General features: G+C 46.1%; 1 protein-coding gene across 1 annotated transcript in view; it reads right to left on the reverse strand.

Annotated features, from left to right (window-relative positions):
• Positions 1 to 19,647, reverse strand: part of ccdc180 (coiled-coil domain containing 180) — a 122,256-nt gene that overhangs the window by 23,880 nt on the left and 78,729 nt on the right. Inside the window, exons 24-30 of the mRNA XM_080211780.1 lie at positions 19,300 to 19,446; positions 16,165 to 16,309; positions 13,293 to 13,409; positions 11,044 to 11,142; positions 6,526 to 6,612; positions 5,473 to 5,639; positions 2,393 to 2,460 (exon numbers count right to left, since the gene is read on the reverse strand). Of these exons, the coding sequence (XP_080067906.1) occupies positions 2,393 to 2,460; positions 5,473 to 5,639; positions 6,526 to 6,612; positions 11,044 to 11,142; positions 13,293 to 13,409; positions 16,165 to 16,309; positions 19,300 to 19,446 (830 nt within the window). The remainder of the gene's footprint in view (positions 1 to 2,392; positions 2,461 to 5,472; positions 5,640 to 6,525; positions 6,613 to 11,043; positions 11,143 to 13,292; positions 13,410 to 16,164; positions 16,310 to 19,299; positions 19,447 to 19,647) is intronic.

Here is a 19,647-nt window from a genome sequence, read left to right on the forward strand (position 1 = left end):
TTTCAAGTCAGGAAGGGTCACTCCACTTCAGTAGCCCAATGCGCAGATTTGATGGGCCGAATGGTCTCCTTTGGCACTGCAGGGATTCTATGAAGTTATATTTTCACTCTGTGCTATGTTTACTGATCTGAACAGCGATGGTGACAAGCAAGTTGTAATTAGTCTCTTTGGACTAGATTTTCACCTTAGAGGTGGTTAGTGGAGTTGGGAGAAAGTGTTTACAAAGGAAGGGTTTCATTTGAGAGGGCAGCAGCTAACTGGATTCAGTCATGCCTCCCAAAACAATTCGGAGGTAGGCACAGGGGCTGTTCTGTGCCAAGGTAAACTGGTTACACTGCCCACTTTGGTGCTCTGGGACTTTGTTCCATTATTTTATTGAATATTAGGCCCTTTTAGCCCTCACACTTTCACACACAGTCCCCATACCACTTTCATGCCAATTCAAAAACCTCTACCCATCCCCATCGCGCTTCATACCTTTCATGGCAAACTCTCCAACTTTGCCAACCCACAATGGACCCCTCATAGCCACCGTGCCAAGTTGTGCTCCCACCCACCACCTATGGTCTCATATGGCCCTCATGCCAAGCTATGCCCTCACCTATGGTCCCTGTGCCAAGCTATGACATGTCCATGCTCATTGATCTTAATAAGCCTTTACCCCTGCAATCAATTTCATGGAGATCCAGAGCTGTCAATTAAGCAATATTTTACAGGGGGTGCAGCTGTGTCAGGGCTCTCAGCCAAGCCTCATTATGTATAGTTTGCTGAGAGCCACGACATCCATTACTCTTGTTGAAACAGCAGTACCCCAGGCAAAACATTGTTTGATTGACAGCTCTTACTCTGAACTCTGGTCAATTTCACAATGCTTACTTACCCAAGGTTAAATGGTGTCAAGGGTTTGTGGCTTCAGATATTAGTACTTTAAAGGGCTTGGATGATTAACACTTTTATTGCTTTGTTATTATAGGGTTAATTGGCTGTATGCAGAAAGAGCAGGCTTTGATTGGTCAATTTAATCTTTTGTCCTTTGATTTGTGACCTTTGCCTTTCTTGAATCTTTGCTTCTTCAGCTGACTTGATTGACATTTTGGTTCATGCACTTTTTTTAAGGTTTAAAAAACAATACTGCCTTTTAGTCATTTGGCTGCTGAAGCTTCCACGGATTCTCAGGAGGACTCTCATGAAACACTATGATTTTGCGGACCCCAGTTTGGGAACCCCTGCTTTAGAGCCTCTCCTGAAAATCAGACAGCCTGGGATGGAGTAGGAGGAATCTTGAAATCAGGACCTGTCTGCCATTTTTAAGGGCTCCCAAGTCATCCTGATTTGGTGAAGATTCCACCTGGATGTCCCTGGAGAAAAATCAAGTAGACTTCCCATTTCTGATTGGGATTGGGATTTAGAGACTTCTGCCAGGCGGTGCTTGGGCGATGCTAGGGTAGGGTTGGTCTCCAATGCATATCTTTGGGTAATGAGGGGAGATAAGGAATCAAAATTGGGAAAGAGAAAAAACATAATTTGAGAATTCCTTGGCAATTGACAAACAAATGTGACATGTTTCCCTGACACATCCAAAATCTATTCATTTCAGGGGAGGATGTACAGTCAAATACTATAACAAAAAGATGGTATGAAACAAATTTGTTATGAAAATTAAGTTGGTTTAATGGTTCCTCTGGGGAGTTGCCAACACTCAAGTAATCTGCATGTGTTAGTTTCGATGTGGGTATGCCGGCGTTGGACTGGCGTAAACACAGTAAAAAGTCTGACAACACCAGGTTTTAGTCCAACCTATTTATTTGATAATATACTCACAAGCTTTCGAGGGGACTGCCTCTTCGTCAGGTGAATGGAGAGTTCTGGCCTCAGACAGAGCATATAAAGCACAGACAGTTTAGAGATTACTGATTAAAATGCGATTAAATTCGCATTTTAATCAGTAATCTCTAAACTGTCTGTGCTTTATATGCTCTGTCTGAGGCCAGAACTCTCCATTCACCTGACGAAGAGGCAGTCCCCTCGAAAGCTTGTGAGTATATTATCAAATAAATAGGTTGGACTAAAACCTGGTGTTGTCAGACTTTTTACTGTGTGTTAGTTTCAACAGTTTCAGAAGCATATTTGAATGTGAGTGATGTTAAGTTAAGCCTCCTACCTGATATGTACACATATACACTTGTCTAGATGGAGGCACTGGAAAGTTGATTTATTTTAGCTCCCTACCCTAACCCAGGTGTACAGCAGCCAAATTTCATGGTACATTATCACCGCTTCTTTAATTTACAGAGATGGTGGTAATTCTTTGCTCTGCAATTTTCATTGAACTAATCAAACTTGCTGCCCAGCTATTACTTCTTTGTTCACTATGTGAGTGGTTTTGTCTTACCTCTAACTGTAGATTGGTCGTCTGTTGCCTCAACATTGACATCAACCAATGTTTCAGATTTACGGCTCCTACAATATAGGATTATTATATATTTAATATTGAACAAGAATTGTAGCATTGGATTACAGAAGTTTAATGTTTGATGCAATAGACCTGTGCCAACTATCTGAAAAAGCAAGTTGCCATTCCCCATTCCCTATTATGGGTGGCACGGTAGCACAGTGGTTAGCACTGCTGACTCTCAGCGCCAGGGACCCGGGTTCAATTCCCGGCTTGGGTCACTGTCTTTGCAGAGTTTGGACACTCTCCGCATGTCTGTGTGGGTTTCCCCCAGCCATCTGGTTTCCTCTCACAGTCCAGAAGATGTGTTGGTTAGATGCATTCGCCGTGCTAAATTCTCTTTCAGTGTACCCAAACATGAGCCAAAGTGTAGCAACGAGGGGACTTGCAGTAATTTCATTGCAGTATTAACATAAGCCAACTTGTGACACTTATCCTTTTTCTAAGTATTTCAAAGTATGCATCCACTTCCCTTCAAAAGGAAGGAAGGTGGTGTGATAATGTCATTGCACTGACAAAGCCCCAGTCTCAGGGGAGTTGGGTTCAATCCCCCATTGCAGCTGATGAAATTTAAATTCAATATAAAGCTACTCTCAGTAATGGTGACCATGACTGTGTTAAAGACCTACCTGGTTATCTGCCATCCTAACCTGGTCTAGGCTACATGTGACTCAAGTGGTGGGATCTTTTGGCTCTGCTGTTAATTGATTGATTTATGATTGTCACATGTATTGAGATAAAGTGGAAAGTAGTGCTTCTTGCATGCTGTCTTTACAAATATTCTTTTCAAGGAGGATTTTCTGTTGTATGGACCCTCTACAGCTGGTAAGCCTGCAGTGGAGGTTTGCCGGTGGTGGTTCCCGCCTGCATTAATAGTCAGAAAATCATGGAATCCTACAGTGCAGAAGAAGACCATTTGGCCCATCAGGTCTGCACCGACCACAATCCCACCCAGGCCCTATTCCCTTAACCCGATACATTTACCTTAGGCTGGTCAATTTAGCATGGCCAATCCACCTAATCTGCATATCTTTGGAGTGTGGAAGGAAACCGGGGCACACAGAGGAAACCCATGCAGACATGGGGAGAATAATTCCAGCCCCAATTTTTAAAAGATCTATAGCTTGTCCATTATCAACACATTTAGCTATTTTCTTGAAGAACTTGATTAATGTCAGATATGGGGCATGATTTTTCCAGGCTTATGCGCCAGGAAATGTCAGCGCAAGGTAAAAAAAGGGTTTTGCGAGATGTCTCTGGTTAGTAGTGATCTTCTCATGCATTTTTTGGATGTAATTAGCCTCACACTGGGAAACGTCATAAGGCTGATTGCAATATGCAGAAGGTACTCTGCATCTAGTTAGTGAGCCTGGGACTCAACTGTCCAGGCTCGCCCAAGCTTCTGCCCACATCAGTGGAGCTCCACACCAGCCTGGCACCCTGACACTGCCCCTTGGGCACCCAGGCACTGTTCATTAGGCACTGGGCAGTGTCCAGTGGGCATGCAGCCTGAGCGGGTGGGGACCAGATGGTGGCAGAGCCAGACCGAGGATTAGGAGTTGAGGGAATGGCGGGAACTCTGCATAGGGCCTGTAGGTGGTAGGGTCGAGGATCAGAGCCTGGCCATTGGGGCAGGGCGTCGATTTGGGGGTGGGGTCAGCAATCGGGTGGCAGGGTGTCAGGGCCCGTGATTTGGGGTTGGGGGGGGGGCGCAGTGAGGGTCAGGACCAGTGATTGAGAGGCCAGCAATCAGGAAGCTGTCAATGGGAGGGGTGGGGGGTGAGGTGCTTGCCAACCAATCTCCCAATATGCTGGGAGATAAGCTCATGCCCCTAGCCCCCTCTGCTGAACAAAGATGTGCAGCTTAGGTGGATTGGCCATGCTATATCGCCCCTAAGGGCCCAATTTTACCATCGAGTTGTGCTCGATTTCAGGCGCGAAAACTTGGTAAAGTAGGGCGTGAGGCAAGTAGCGCAATTCGCGCCTGCCTTCCTGCCGGTTCCCCCTTTACCAAGGCCCGAAAATGGCTGCGATCGCCCCTGAAACGGCCACGACAGCCCTTGAATTGCATCTGCATGCATTTCAAATGACTTAATGGTTTGCATGACGAAAATTACCGGCACTTCCCCCTTTACCACCGCGTTTTGCCTGTCCAGATTCGGCACGAAACAGACATGGTCCGCAAAGGCCCGATTCGGGTGATCCAGCTTCTGAGGAGGTACGTTCAGAGCTTCCGGCGGCTCTCTGACTCAGGTTGGTGGGGTTTTGGGGAGATGTGGGGGGGGCAGGCGGGGTAGAGGGAGGTGGGTCAGATGGCTCCACTCAGATTGGTGGGGAGTGGGTGGGGGGGGGAAACGGGGGTTCCGCTGCCACTCTGCCTCTGCCCAGTGAGGGGGAAGGGGGACGGGGCCATTGCCATTCTGCATGTGACCAGTGGCGGTGTTGGGGCGGGGCTCACGATCAGTCGGAGTAGTGGGGGTTGGGGCGGGGGAGTAAGGGTATGTTAGGATAAGGATAATGTTGTGGGGATGGGGGCTGTGGGAGGCATTACACGGCCCAGGAGCAATGTGGCAGGGGACCATTTTTCTCTCATTTTTTTCACTGCACACGTGCAGTTGGAGGCACCGATCGGAGCTGCAGGATTTCGGGCGCATTAAGCCCCGCCCATAGGCTTCTGCAGTGCAATTCAGAGTCGCTGATATTTTTTCAGGCAGAGTGCATAGGGGGGCACCTGAGAACGGGTCTAAAAGTCAGATCAGAAACACTCCCAGTTTCAAGTCCATCCAGCACTTAGAATCAAAATGGTAAAATAGGGCCCAAAGTGTCTCAAGATGTGTAGGTTAGGAGTGGGGTTATGGGGATAGGACAGGGAGTGGGCCTGGATAAGAAGCTCTGTTAGAGAGTCAGTGCAGACTCAATAGGAAGAATGGCCTCCTCCTGCACTGTAAGGATTCAATGATTCCATGCTGCTGTTAGTTTCTGGCCAGTGTGAGTAAAACCATGAAGCTATCCTCACTTACATTAGTATTTCTTTGACAACACTAACAGCCACATCATCAATGGCAGGCTTTCCCTTTTTGGTGGGATGCAGCAGAGCCTCGTTTACTTTATTCTTGCTGGTTTGAAATTCGACACGAGTGGCTGTGACAATTGGTCCTTGGAAGGGGACTTCTGTTAAGACTGGTTCCTGGGAAAAAGGAAAATGATAAAATGTTTATACAATTTATGATGGACACTGGGCAATTTGGGGCATTCTGGTTGATTAATGTTGATGAATGGTGCGCCCATTAAAGCTAAAAATAATAAAGCCATGCTTATATCATATATGGGACTATCACGATGAACAACTTGCCATCGATGCTGAACTTGCAACATTTTTACTGCAGGATGAGAATCCAAATGACAAAGCCGGCACAAAATGGTGCCACCACAAGTGGCCATTTGCCTTTGTCCCAGGATGGCAGCAGGGGAATACACTCCTGAAGAGAATCTTGGCTCTGGAAGCAGCAGAAATGGGGAACAAAAGGAGATCTATATACTGAAGACACATGTGCACATCAGCCACTACGCCTTTCCTGGAAGGGTCAATAGAAGAGGAAAAACTTGGGTCCCACACATTTGTTGAAATGTATGCACCATGCATCTGCTTAACAAAAAGCTGTCTTCACTGGAAATGCCTTGGTCCGTTTACTTTAATAAACTCTCTTGTTTCCCTGTGGACACTGGGTAGTGCCAAGAGACCAAGATGATGTGAGGGATGGGGATCATAGAATCCCTAACGTGCAGAAGAAGTCCATTCAGCCCATCGAGCCTGTACTGACAATTCCACCCAAGCCCTATCCCTGTAACCCTATGTATTTACCTTGCTAATCCCCCTGACATTAAGGCTGGAATTTTACTGGTACGCCTGCCCCAATTCCCCTTATTTTTAAACAGTGACCCCTAGTTCTAAATTTTCACCCAAAAGGAAACATCCTCTCCACATCAATGAGTTTCAGGCAGTGTAATTTTGAGATTTATTTTAGTTAGTTTAGTTATGCACAAACACACACAAATGCATTGTTTTAACTTACCACCAAACATTTCAGATAGATAGCCCTCTTCTCCATCATGTCCCCAATAATTTTGGCAAAATGATACAGTTCCTCAGGCAGCACAAACTGGGAGAGATAATATCACATTTATATTACTTACAGTAACAGAACTCACACTGACTGACCCTATTTTCACTGTCTCTGTTAAAGAATGACAGGCTCGACCCGAGACCGGAAAAACCCCCAAGATCAATGGACCTTCCTATTATCCTCCCCTCACCCAATCCAATTTCCATGGCAGGTGGAGCAGTAGAATTCTGGCGATAGGCCAGGTTTTCCATCGTGGCAGGATCTGCTGCGGGAGACTCAGCAGCTGAGCCAAAAGTCCATTGCCTTTCGGTGGGGCTGGATGATCCCAGTGGCGGGCAGGGCCAGAAAATCCCTGCTCTTAGTACAGAAGTTCCATAATGGAGAGTCACTGTTATGAAGATGGTGGCAGAGGTCTGAAACTGGAAATCCTGCCCGCAAGCATGGCAGCCACCATTTAGACAGGGAGGGGAATATGGGGGGTTCCAAATTGCAATTCCTTGGTTCACAGATGCAGCTTCACATGTTAAAGCGCAACTGCCTCAGGTTGACCTGACTTTCATGGATGAGATGTCCAAAACACAAAGGATGGAATTCTACCGGCACACCAGTCCCGATTCCGGGGGTGGGTGAGGCTCGGAAAACAGCATTCTCCGTTAGCCTCGGGCGGAATCATAAGAACCTCAGGCGGACATGCTGGCAAAAGTTTGCCCCAAGTGTGCACTTTAGATCAGATAGGAGAAAATCTAAAGCTGTCAGAATTATTTGGAGGGGTAGGGCATCATTTTGGAGAGGTAAGGTACCCAGGGATAAGAAAGCTGCAAGAGGAGACAGTGTGGGGAATGTTAATTGTCAGAGGCTCGCAGTTCACAAGGAGAGTGAAGGTGAGAGCAGCAATCATTATACAATGAGGATAAGACGCGATTAAAGTGGAAAGACAGCAATGGCAATGAAGAGACACAGAATGGTGACACAGTGGTTAGCACTGCTGCCTCACAGCACCAGGGACCCGGATTCAATACCAGCCTTGAGTGACTGTCTGCATGGAGTTTGCACATTTTCCCCATGTCATAGAACATAGAACATTACAGCGCAGTACAGGCCTCCGGCCCTCGATGTTGCGCCGACCAGTGGAACCAATCTAATGACCCTCTAACCTAAACTATTCCAATGTTATCCATATGCCTAGCCACTGACCATTTGAACGCCCTTAAAGTTGGCGAGTCCACAACTGCTGCAGGCAGGACATTCCACACCCTTACTAACCTCTGAGTAAAGAACCTACCTCTGACATCCATCCTATAATTACCACCCCTTAATTTAAAGCTATGTCCCCTCGTGTTAGCCATAACACGAGGGGACATAGTGTCTGCATGGGTATCCTCCAGGTGCTCCAGTTTCCTCCCACAATCCAAAGATGTGCAGTTTAGATGGAGTGGCCATGCTAAATTGCCCCTTAATCATGGTGGCACAGTGATTAGCACTGCTGTCTCACAGCTCCAGGGACCTGGGTTCGATTTCTGGCTCGGGTGACTGTGGAGTTTGCATGTTCTCCCTGTGTCTGTGTGGGATTCTTCCAGGTGTTCTGATTTCCTCCCACAGTCCAAAAATGTGCAGGATAGGTGAATTGGCCATGCTAAATTCTCCCTCAATGTACCCAAACAGACACCGGAGTGTGGCGACTAGGAGATTTTCACAGTAACTTCGTTGCAGTGTGAATTTAAGCCTACTTGTGACTAATAAATAAATAAATAAGCTGTGTAGGTTAGCGGGATTAGTGAGGTTATGGGATAGCACCTGGGTGGGATGCTCTGTCGGAGAGTCAGTACAGACCCAATGGGCCGAATGGCCTCCTTCTGCACTGTCGGGATTCTAGGATTCTATGATTAGCGAATACGGACATGAGAAAAGAAATGTCCATCAGACAGCAAACTATTTTTCTCCTTCATGAGAGTGCAAGAGAGGCTGCAAAAGCTTCCCCAGAAAGCTAGCAATGTCTCTTCCTGGTGTGATTTTCAAACACCAGCTTGAGATGTACTTACCTGATATTTATTTTTCAACTGCGAGACCTCAGTAACAGATCAAGATCAGCAACAGAGAGCACTTAAATACACCAAAATGCGCATAAGAACAGTTGCACAGTGACTATGTCACCAAACCTTGGTTATAAAAGTCTGGTGCTCAGGGGAGGTGAGAAAGTGGTTAAAGGACATAGACCCTGCCGACCCAATAGCAAAGACCCAAGGAAAAGCTTTCCAATAATTTCTCACAGGGTCAGACTCTGACTGAAAGTCAATATTCATGGCCAGAATTTTCCGGCTTTTCATGCCAGCAGGACTCTCTGTTCCTACGACACAGAATGGAGGTTTGGCTGAGCGCCAAATTCTCCATCCTCCCTTGCAGTGGCTGGAAAATTCCAACCTATCTCTCCAGCTGCAGGGCCGATTTCTCAGGCCAGATTTTTCAGTCATTCAGAGCAAAAGAAATCTCGAGTATGTGGTTTACGCCAAAACTCTGGTGGGGTGGGTGGGACTGATAGAGCCGTCAAGGTCTGCTCCATAGAGATCGGGAGCCATCTTTAAACCCCGATCAGAGCTCAAGATACACCCCCCCCCAACCCCCACGGACATGGGGGACCACCCCGCAAGCATCAGGGTGACCACAACCACCCCCTACTTCACAGGCAATTCCTCCCCCTTCACCCTTTTTAACAGCCATGTTCCCCCTCGCACTCCCACCAGGCAAATTCCCCTTTCACTGGCATATGTCCTTGCCACCCCCACTGGCCGCCCCCCACCCTCCCCCACACACACATAAGGGATATCCCACCCTTGTGGCTTTCTAGAAGGCTTGTCTCTGGCACTGTCCCTGGCAGAGTTGGCAGTGCCCCCTGCATCATGGGCAGTTCAAATCTGAGGAGGGGGTAGTACCAACCTGTGTCATGAGAGAATGCCAATCTGTACCAGGGGACAGTGCCCTGGGATTGTCCTTCTCCCCCCAGTTTTATATTTATCTTTCTGTCTCCGGTGGGATTTCCCTGAGCGAATCCCATTTCTAAATCCCTGTTGTAAGCCTTGCTGACGGTTTGAACATTTAGTGAGGGGGGGTGACATCATGTGACGAGGGGCCCATTAATACGATTGAAATGTAATCAAATTTATATATTTGTCAATGTTACAAGTTGGCTTACATTAACACTGCAACGAAGTTACTGTGAAAATCCCCTAGTCGCCACACTCCAGCGCCTATTCAGGTACACTAAGGGAGAATTTAGCATGGCCAATGCACCTAACAAGCACATCTTTTGGACTGTGGGAGGAAACCCATACTGACACGGGAGGGAATATGCAGACTCTGCAGAGACGGTGACCCAAGCCGGGAGTTGAACCCAAGTCCTTGGCGCTGTGATGCAGCACTGCTAAATGTATTTAAATGGTGCCCATGCCTATTATAGGTAGGGACCTCATTGAAAGGTACGGGGAAAATTGGGAAATGAGATCTCCCCGGTGGCAATCTTGTTTCACAGTCTTCTGGGATTTTGAGCCTTCATCGCAGTTTACACACGCAGCAGACATGGGTGCCAAATCGGCCCCTGTGAATGGTACAAGTGCTTTTACACTACAAGAGTGCAATCAACAAAAGATACCTGCTAACAGGATACCTGCCTCTGTTAGCTGATACTTTATCATCTCAATGACACAGGAGACAGTCAACTTTTGTGATCCATGTGGGTTTGTGAGTGTGCTGCTGGATTAAAGCCAGAAGGTTTCAACAAACCAAGTGAAGGGATTTGGTTCTGTGGATTTGCATCCAGTGTCTCCATTTTGCATGGTGAGGTCAAGGACCAGTTCCCTGGACTGAATATGAAACGATATAGAAGATAGACCACAGAAGGTAAACCTCCTACGACCACATCACAATACACTAAAGCGTAAAGCTGGAATGGAGCGGCACAGTGGCACAGTGGTTAGCACTGCTGCCTCACAGCTCCAGGGACCTGAGTTCAGTTCCCGGCTTGGGCCACTGTCTGTGTGAAGTTTGCACATTCTCCCTGTGCACCTGTGGGTTTCCTCCAGGTGCTCCAGTTTCCTCCCCCAGTCCAAAGATGTGTGGGTTAGGTGAATTGGCCATGTTAATTTGCCCCTTAATGTCCTGGCGTGTGAATGTTAAAGGGATTAGCAGAGTAAATATGTGGGGTCACGGGGATAGGGATAGTTGTTAGTGCAGACTTGATGGGCTGAATGGCCTTCTTCTATACTGAAGGGTTTCTATGATTCTTTCCACCATTTTGAGGAGTTAGCAGTCTATCAGAATTGAGAGTGTCATATTTTGATGGTGATCCAGGAAGGTCCTGGTGGTAGAAGAGGGGAAAAGTCAACAGCATAAAACAGAGAGGGAAAAAAAAAATCACTCAAACATGGAGTAATGTTTCCCAAAAGAAGAGGTAATTCCAGTAGAAATTTCACTCACCTCTTTGTCCAGATTGGGGTGGGCACATGCATCTATCTTCCTTTCCAATTGCTCCAGATGGGAAGATATATCCAGGGCTTGTTTGTTGCTGAGGGCGGCCTGCAATGTAGCCATGTTAACTTAATATGAAACATCTCCCGAGGACAGCACTTTTGCAGCACCTAAGCTAGCCTGGCATCAGACTGGGCATCAAACCGGGTGTATCCCAGAGTGTACTGCACCCCAAGCAAGAAGGGAAATTATAAGTATTCCTTTCATTTCTGCATTCCCCAAGTAAAATTAGTTGGTATAGGAAGAGACTTTGCTGGGGTTGACCATGGCCAAGGCAGCTACCTATCTATAGCCACATATAACTGAAGCACCACAGATCGAACATTATGGGGCTTGACCAACTTGAGGCCTTATGGGACTTGACCAACTTGACTATGCCGGCCAGACCAAGCAAGGACGGCAGATTTCTTCCCTAAGGGACATTAGTGTGCCAGATGGGTTTTTCTGACAATGGTTTCATGGTCATCAGTAGATTCTTAATTCCGGATATTTTTTATTGAATTCAAATTCCATCAACTGCCATGATGGGGTTCGAACCCGGGTCCCCAGAACTTCGGCTGAGTTTCTGGATTAATAATCTAGTGATAATACCACTAGGCCATTGCGCTTACCCAAAATTCATTTGTGGGACATGGGCATCACTGGCTGGCCAGCATTTATTGCCCAATCCTAGTTGCCCTTGGAGAGTATTTAGTTCAGAGTGAACTACATTGCTGTGGGTCTCTAGTCACATGTAGGCCAGACCAGGCAAGGACGGCAGATTTCCTTCCCAAGAGGACATTCGTGAACAGATGGGTTTTTCCAACAATGGTTTCATGGTCATCAGCAGATTCTTAATTCCAGATTTTTATTGAATTCAAATTTCACCATCTACTGTGCTGGGTCCCCGGACCGTTACTCTGGATCTCTGGATTACTAGTCTAGTGACAATACCACTACATCACTGCCTCTCGCCACTAAAGGAAGAGGCCAGAATGTGATTGAGATAACAAAGTCCAGAGTATAGTGATTCATTGTGAAACCCCAAGGACAATTAATGTAAGGGGGTAAATTTTACTGTCTCGCCTGCCATGGGAATCGGAACTCGTGAGAGGCAGATCATGGAAAAATCCATTGACCTCAGGCAGAATTTTCCGGTTTCAGGGCGAGTGCCACCGGAAAATCCCACCCACGATGTCTGGTACACAGTATGGGACGATCCAGAGCTGTCCACAAGCTAACCACATGATGCCAAATTGTTAACTTGACTGGATATGTATGTAATCCATTAATATTGCGATTTGTTTGTAGTCAGCTGGGATGGGCTGAAGTAAATGTAGAGGAATGTGTGATTTTCTTTATGCAGTGGGGCAGTTGCTTGGTGAGCCTAGATATTTGTTCCCCACCTGTGTAAAATGAAAGCCATTTGATGATCGGAACAGACCTGAGAGTTGAAGGAACTTAAGTCATTCTTTGGGGGCACGGTGACACAGTGGTTAGCACTGCTGCCTCACAGTGCCAGAGACCTGGGTTTGATCCCCGGCTTGGGTCACTGTCTGTGTGGAATTTGCATGTTCTCCCCATGTTTGCATGGGTTCCCTCCGGGTGCTCTGGTTTCATCCCACATTTCAAAGATGTGCGGGTTAGGTGCATTAGCCATGCTAAATTGCCCCTTAATGTCCCAGAATGCGTAGTTTAGAGGGAATGGCAAGGTAAATATGTGGGGCCTAAGTGAGATTATTGTTGATGCAGACTCAATGGGCTGAATGGCCTCCTTCTGCACTGTAGGGATTTTATGATTCTACACTTGATCTTAGCCAAAAGGCCAAGAAGTAGGACTAGGGGGCACAGACTCAAGATAAAGGGGGGGCAGTTTAGAATGGAGTTGAGGAAGAACTTCTTCACTCAAAGGGTGGTGAATCTCTGGAATTCTCTGCCCGTTGAAGTGGTGGAGGCTGCCTCGCTAAATATTTTTAAGACACGGGTTGATGGGTTTTTGATAAGAGAGGGAATTAAGGGTTATGGGGAGAGGGCGGGAATGTGGAACTGAGCCACAACAGATCAGCCATGATCTTATTGAATGGTGGGGCAGGCTCGAGGGGCCGGATGGCCTACTCCTGCTCCTATTTCTTATGTTCTTATGATTCACCAACAACTTAAATTTGGTTTTCAGAACATGTCCACTTTAATAGCCCATTGACTCAGAAAGCATCTCTTACCTCAGTTTTAATTCTTGTTTGAGTGTTTGTCAGAAATCGTTTAATTTTCTCAATGAAGACCAGATCTGCTGTGTAACGCACAAATTTGTCTTCAACCTCTTTGATCACTAGAGTGGACTTTTTGAAAGAATAAATGAAAGTAACATATTCAACATCACACTGTGATTCACAATTCATTAGACTTGCTTGCCATGAAGGGTTGATGATCTGAAGGGGATATAGGGATGAAATAGACCTGTTCTCAGCTACAGGGCACAATTTTCCACGCTTTCTGTGGCGTATTTTCTGGCAGCGGAGGCAGCTCGCCATTGGCCAGAGATGGGGTCTTCCAGTCATGCTGATATCTATGACGATCTGTGTTGTTTGCCCACCCTGCTGCCCGGCAGTCTGCCACCAGTATCACCAGGAACATAAGAACATTAGAAGGAGGAGCAGGAGTAGGCCATCTGGCCCCTTGAGCCTGCTCTGCCATTCAGTAAGATCATGGCTGATCTTTTCATGGACTCAGCTTTGCTTATCCGCCCGCTTCACTGTTCAAAAATTTATCTATCCTTGCCTTAAAAGCATTCAATGAGGCAGCTTCAACTGCTTCACTGGGAAGGGAATTCCACAGATTCACAACCCTTTGTGTGAAGAAGTTCCTCCTCAATTCAGTCCTAAATCTGCTTTCCCTTATTTTGAGGTAATCTAGTTTCACCTACCAGTGGAAACAACTTCTCTGCTTCTATCTTATCTATTCCCTTTATAATCTTATATATTTTTATAAGATCTCCCCTCATTCTTCTGACTTCCAATGAGTATAGCCCCAGTCTACTCAGTCTCTCCTCATAATCCAACCCTCTCAACTCCGGAATCAACCTAGTGAATCTCCTCTGCACCCCTTCCAGTGCCTGTATATCCTCTCTCAAGTAAGGAGACCAAAACTGTATACACTGCTCCAGGTGTGGCCTCACCAGAACCCTTATATAGCTGCAACATAGCCTCGCTGTTTTTAAACTCAATTCCTCTGGCAATGAAGGACAAAATTCCATTTGCCTTCTTAATTACCTGCTACACTGCAAACCAACCCACTGTGATTCTTGCACAAGGACACCAGGTCCCTCCGAACATTTCTGGGTGACTGGTGAGAGTACCAATCAATGGGTCCTATGGTTGTCAATTGTGCAAGCACTGATTCTCATTCGGAGTGGAATCTGGCAAACGAGACATCTGAAAAGCTTCTCTGAGGCCAGGAAACTGGGAGACGTCATGATCACAATGACCTGTAATCAACTGATTTAAATACATCGCCTTCAGTGGGAGTGGAAGATCTCGCTAGTGGAAAGGGTTGGAAAATCGCACCATAGTGTCAGTAGGATATTTGCAGTCAAATTCACGTTTTTCTTTCAAATGCTGACAGGGCTGCTGTGCATTGCCAGCCTTTGCAATTTTCCTTTTTATCTCTGCCGCTTGAATGGCATCTGGCTCAGTACATGGCCACACACACGCTATGTTGTGGAGGGCAATAACCCAGGCGGCTTCATTATATACCGGAAATATGCAGATTGGACAGATTAAGGGCAGATTAGCATATACTACCGATTTGAGACTAGATCTATTTTGATCCCCACTGTTTCAGTTAATGCACTCTTAGCCAAGCCAAGCTGAGCATGAGCGACTCTTCCACCAATGCTATTCAAGGGCGTCATCTTCCAACTTGTAGGTGAGTTGCTTTTTACTATCTACTTGCTATTCCTGAGTTAATGGAAGTTTTTGGGTGTTTGAAGTTGATTAAGTCAGCAAGGACTGGTGCTAAATGCTTGGAAGCATTTTCAGGCTTTTGAGAGGCTTCCGAACACACCACCTTCTCCTTCTCCCAATCATAAGGATCATAGTTCCAGTTCCAGTTCCAGTTCCCCTTAGGTTGCAATATGAGAGGGAAATGGAGCAGTCATAACTGAGATGACAAGTTATCTTCAGGGGACAGAACCAGAGCTCGCTGAGAAAGCCAACTGCAGGGCTCTTGGGATGCCATTGAGCAGGTGCCCCAATCACCCAGCGCTCTCCTGCCACCTTCCCCCTGGAGACATTGGACTCCACTCCCTGAACCACTTATTGCACTTCCCCCCAATCTGCAGAGTTCCTTCTTCCTCTGCTGATTGGCCCTATCTGCAGAGATCCTCCCTTTCCCCTCATCTATCGCCACCCCTGCGGAGTCCCCATCCATCCCAATCGCACCTGGGCAGAGTTCCTTCCTCCCTCCCTCTCCGATCGCCACCCTAGCTGAAATCCCATTCCTGTCTCCACGTCATAGCTCCAACCCCACTATGGCCCCACCCCCTGGCATAGTTAAGATGTCTAGTGGACAGTGCCAAGGTGCCTGTTGGCCACTGTTAGGGTGCTGGGCAGACAGTGCCAGGTGCCAGGCAGGCAATGCCAGGATGGCACTGCCACATGGGCAATGCCCAGCCCTGCCACTGACCACCTTGGGGACTTCAACGACCTCCAATCCCCCCGGCAAGGCCATCATGAAGGGGTTAAGGTAAGTGATCCCAGACATTAACATCTGGGACTCAGTAATGACACTTAAATGATGTCATTAATATTTAAATCGGCTTTGCGCCAAAAGCCGATTTCGCCGGCAAAACAGGACCGGTAAGATGGGGGGAGGCGAGAAGCCGGAAACGTTTCTCATCGTCCGCCTGTCACCTGATCTTACCACCTCACCTCACTGAAAGTTGGTGGGAAGATCACACCCGCAGCCTATTTCACATATGCATCCACATTGAGACATGGTAACTGATTGGACTAAGCTTAAGTAAGCCTTATTTCAGGCCAATTTTGTTCTAAAACATTAAAAATAATGACTTCTTATTCAATATTCAATATGTACCTGTTCTAAGGATAGGGCCTCCATTACTTCTAAATCAACCATAATTGTCCCTTCTGTCTTGGCAATGTTGGTGACTTTCTGCTCCACTTTCTCGTTGTATTCTGAAATTTCTTGTGGTGTATAGTTACCACCTTCTGCAAATAACCTAAAAGTCAGAGCATCACACAGCACACTATTTGTTAGAAACTGGAAAAAGGCTGAGCGTCTGAATCTCTTATGCTGGATCAATCCTATTTTCTCAACTTCGAATGGGATCACCTAATAATTCATTAATTGCCTGTATACTACCCCCCCCCCCAAGTAAATTCTATGTTTCAATGTCGTGTCTTAGAGGATAGCAATAGTTTATATTGCCATAGGAGCAATGGAGATATGAGGATAAGCTTTGTCACGCAATTAGTAGTTAGGATCTAGATTGCACTACCTGAGACTGTGAGGAAGACAGATTCAATCATGGTTTTTAGAACGGAATTGGATCGGTATCTGAGAAGGAAGAATGTGCAAGGCTATGGGGAGAAGACCACCAAGTGGCACTGCGTAAATAACTCTTTTGGAAAGCCGGCCCAGAATGATGGTCCAAATGGCCTCCTTCTGTGCTCTAATGATCTTGTGATTCTGTGGTTCCTTTGCAATCTTATGACTTTGCACTTATTAATGATCCAAGACCAGATCCTTAAGTTTTGGTTAGATCCGTTCGGATAAAAAATAGAATAGAATCCCTACAGCACAGAAAGAGGCCATTCGGCTCATCAAGTCTGCACTGACCACAACCCCACCTCGGCCCTATTCCCAAATCCCTACATATTTACCATTAATCCCTCTAACCTACGAATCTCAGGACACTAAGGGCAATTTTAGCATGGCCAATCAGCCTAATCCGCACATCTTTGCACTGTGGGAGGAAACCACATCACTCAGAGGAAACCCACGCAGACACGAGGAGAATGTGCAAACTCCACACAGACAGTGACCCAAGTCGGGAATTGAATCTAGGTCCCTGGAGCTGTGAAGCAGCAATGCTAACCACTGTGCTACTGTGCCGCCCAAAAAAAAACATTTTATTTCAAGTGGTTGAGGTTCAAGACACATGCTCAATGGCTAATGCCTCAAGATTCTACAGACTTTAATCAAATATAAAGAAACTTCACAAGGTCAAAAAGAAACAACCTACAATATGTATCTTATGGTCTAACATGAGGTACATGTGAATCATGGCTGTGTTTGCTGTTAACGCCGTGTAAGCACAGTTGTATACTGATGGCAGACCCAGATTAGCAGCTGCCATCTTTACAGGGGGCAATGTGCAGAAGAGCTCACTCATGGTCAACACTCTCGCTGACAGCAGGCGAGGGAAATGTAGTAAATTTCTATCCTGGACTGACAATGATGGATTTTGGAACCTCCTTTTCCGCGGGGTTTGAAGGGAAGGATTTTCAGATGAGAAAGTAAAATAATTTTCTTGTGGGATATTTTTACTGCGTTCACGTTGCGCAGAGTTTTTGACCTCTGTCTCATCATCTCAGTAACGTAAGTGGATTATAGGTTCCTGTGAATTTTAGGCTATATTCCCTCTCCCTATTCTTCCACTGCTTGAGTTCCAGGCTGCAGGCTGCAGACTCCAGCAGTGATGCCATTGCATTGCTCCTAGAATACAATCCCTACAGTGCAGAAGAGGCCTGCAACAACTCTTTGACAGAGTATTTTAAGCAGAGCCTCTCCCCTGCCCTATCCCGGTAATCCTGCATATGTACCATGACTAATCTATCTAATCTACATATCTTGGGACACTAAAGGGCAATTTATCGTGGCTAATCATCCTAACCTACACATCTTTGGAGGGTGGGAGGAAACCGGAACACCCGGAGGAAACCTACAAAGACACGGGGAGAATGTGCAAACTCCAGACAGACAGTTACGCAAGGCTGGAATTGAACCCGAGTTCCTGGAGCTATGAGGCAGCAGTGCTAACCACTGTGCCACCGTGTCACCCATGCTGGTCTACGCATGTGTGGACCAGTACGCCTGCACTGAGGGGTATCAGTGGCCATCTAGCTTCACTGGGCTGGCACTGCTGCCAATTTCATCAAGCTGAAATCTCCCCAGTTTCACCAAAATATGAATGGTTCCCAGGACTTCTTCTGTGTCCTAACCCTTTCCAGCGTAGAGCCTGTGACCTTCTGCCACTTTTTCAGTTCCCCAGGACTTCTCCTGAGCCCTAATTCATAGAGTTATCAAATGGCTCCCAAGACTTCTCCTGAGCCCCAACTACACAGAGCCAGCTAACAGCAATATCTTTACTGCATGGAGCCTGCTAACAGCATCATCTTTCCAGTATGACCTTTTCCCTTATTTCAGAACACTCACACTCCCAAGCAAACACACAAGTAAATTGAAACCTCTAACCTTCTTTAGTTTCATCCATCTCCAAGGCAGAGTAGCCTTCCAGGGCTCACTGAATGCTTTAACACTGATAGGAGCTCCATCACCCAAAACATGCATGAACCAGCATGGATGACATAGTGACACAGTGGTTAGCACTGCTGTCTCATAGCTGCAGGAACCTGGATTCAATTCCAGCCTCGGGTCCACTGTCTGTGTGGAGTTTGCATCTTCTCCCCATGTCTGCATGGTTTCTTTGCAAGCAGTGTAGACAGCTCAGCTCCAATTCTCCACTAAGCAAGCTCACTTGCTGTTTTATGATCTTATCCTTCTAGCTGTTAAACCTTTAAGTCAACATAGTCCCAACCTTTTAAGAGTAACAGTCTCCAAGCTTTGATTGCATTTATCTCATTTTCTACAGTTAAGCTTTAATTTTCCTAGAGCTAAAGGTTAGCTCTACAATATTACCATGAGCCACAAACTAGATATTTACAACATAAAATACATTCTAATTGTGCATACACTTCAAACTTGATTGCACAAATGCATTTTGTGTAAAACTCTTATAGCTACCAGACAAAGCTAACTTTTCTCCCTGCAATCTAGGAAAGACTTGAATGCAGAAACCCATCTGTAGCCCAAAAGTCTCAAAACTGTAATCCTTCATTAATAAGAATTTTACATATCCCATTTGATGTGCCCAAAGCTTAGAGTTCGTGATTGGTGAAGTTCCATCGGTACTTTTTCCATCTGTACCTGAATGATTTGACGAAACGTGTATTGTCTTCTCGCAATTTTGTTTGAGATTTGTCCATCATATTCTGAAAGTTGCGAAGTAATTTGTTGACAGAATCAATGTATTTATCTTGCCTGCTGTGTAGGGAGTTTAGCAAAGAAACCAGCCTGGGATAAAGCAAATAAAAAAACTGATAATGTAACAAATAAATAGAGAACAACACTCTGATCTTAACGACAGGAAGGACAAGAGCCTGAACACCACAGGGACAGCGTCAGACTTCAACTCACACACCACTCTGACCTGAGCATGAATTACTGTTCCTAAACTGTTGCTGAGCTAAGGTCCCAAATGAAAACAGAAAATGC

This window comes from Carcharhinus amblyrhynchos, chromosome 25, assembly GCF_965287045.1.
Source record: "Carcharhinus amblyrhynchos chromosome 25, sCarAmb.v2.hapA, whole genome shotgun sequence".
Classification (NCBI taxonomy): Eukaryota; Metazoa; Chordata; class Chondrichthyes; order Carcharhiniformes; family Carcharhinidae; genus Carcharhinus; species Carcharhinus amblyrhynchos.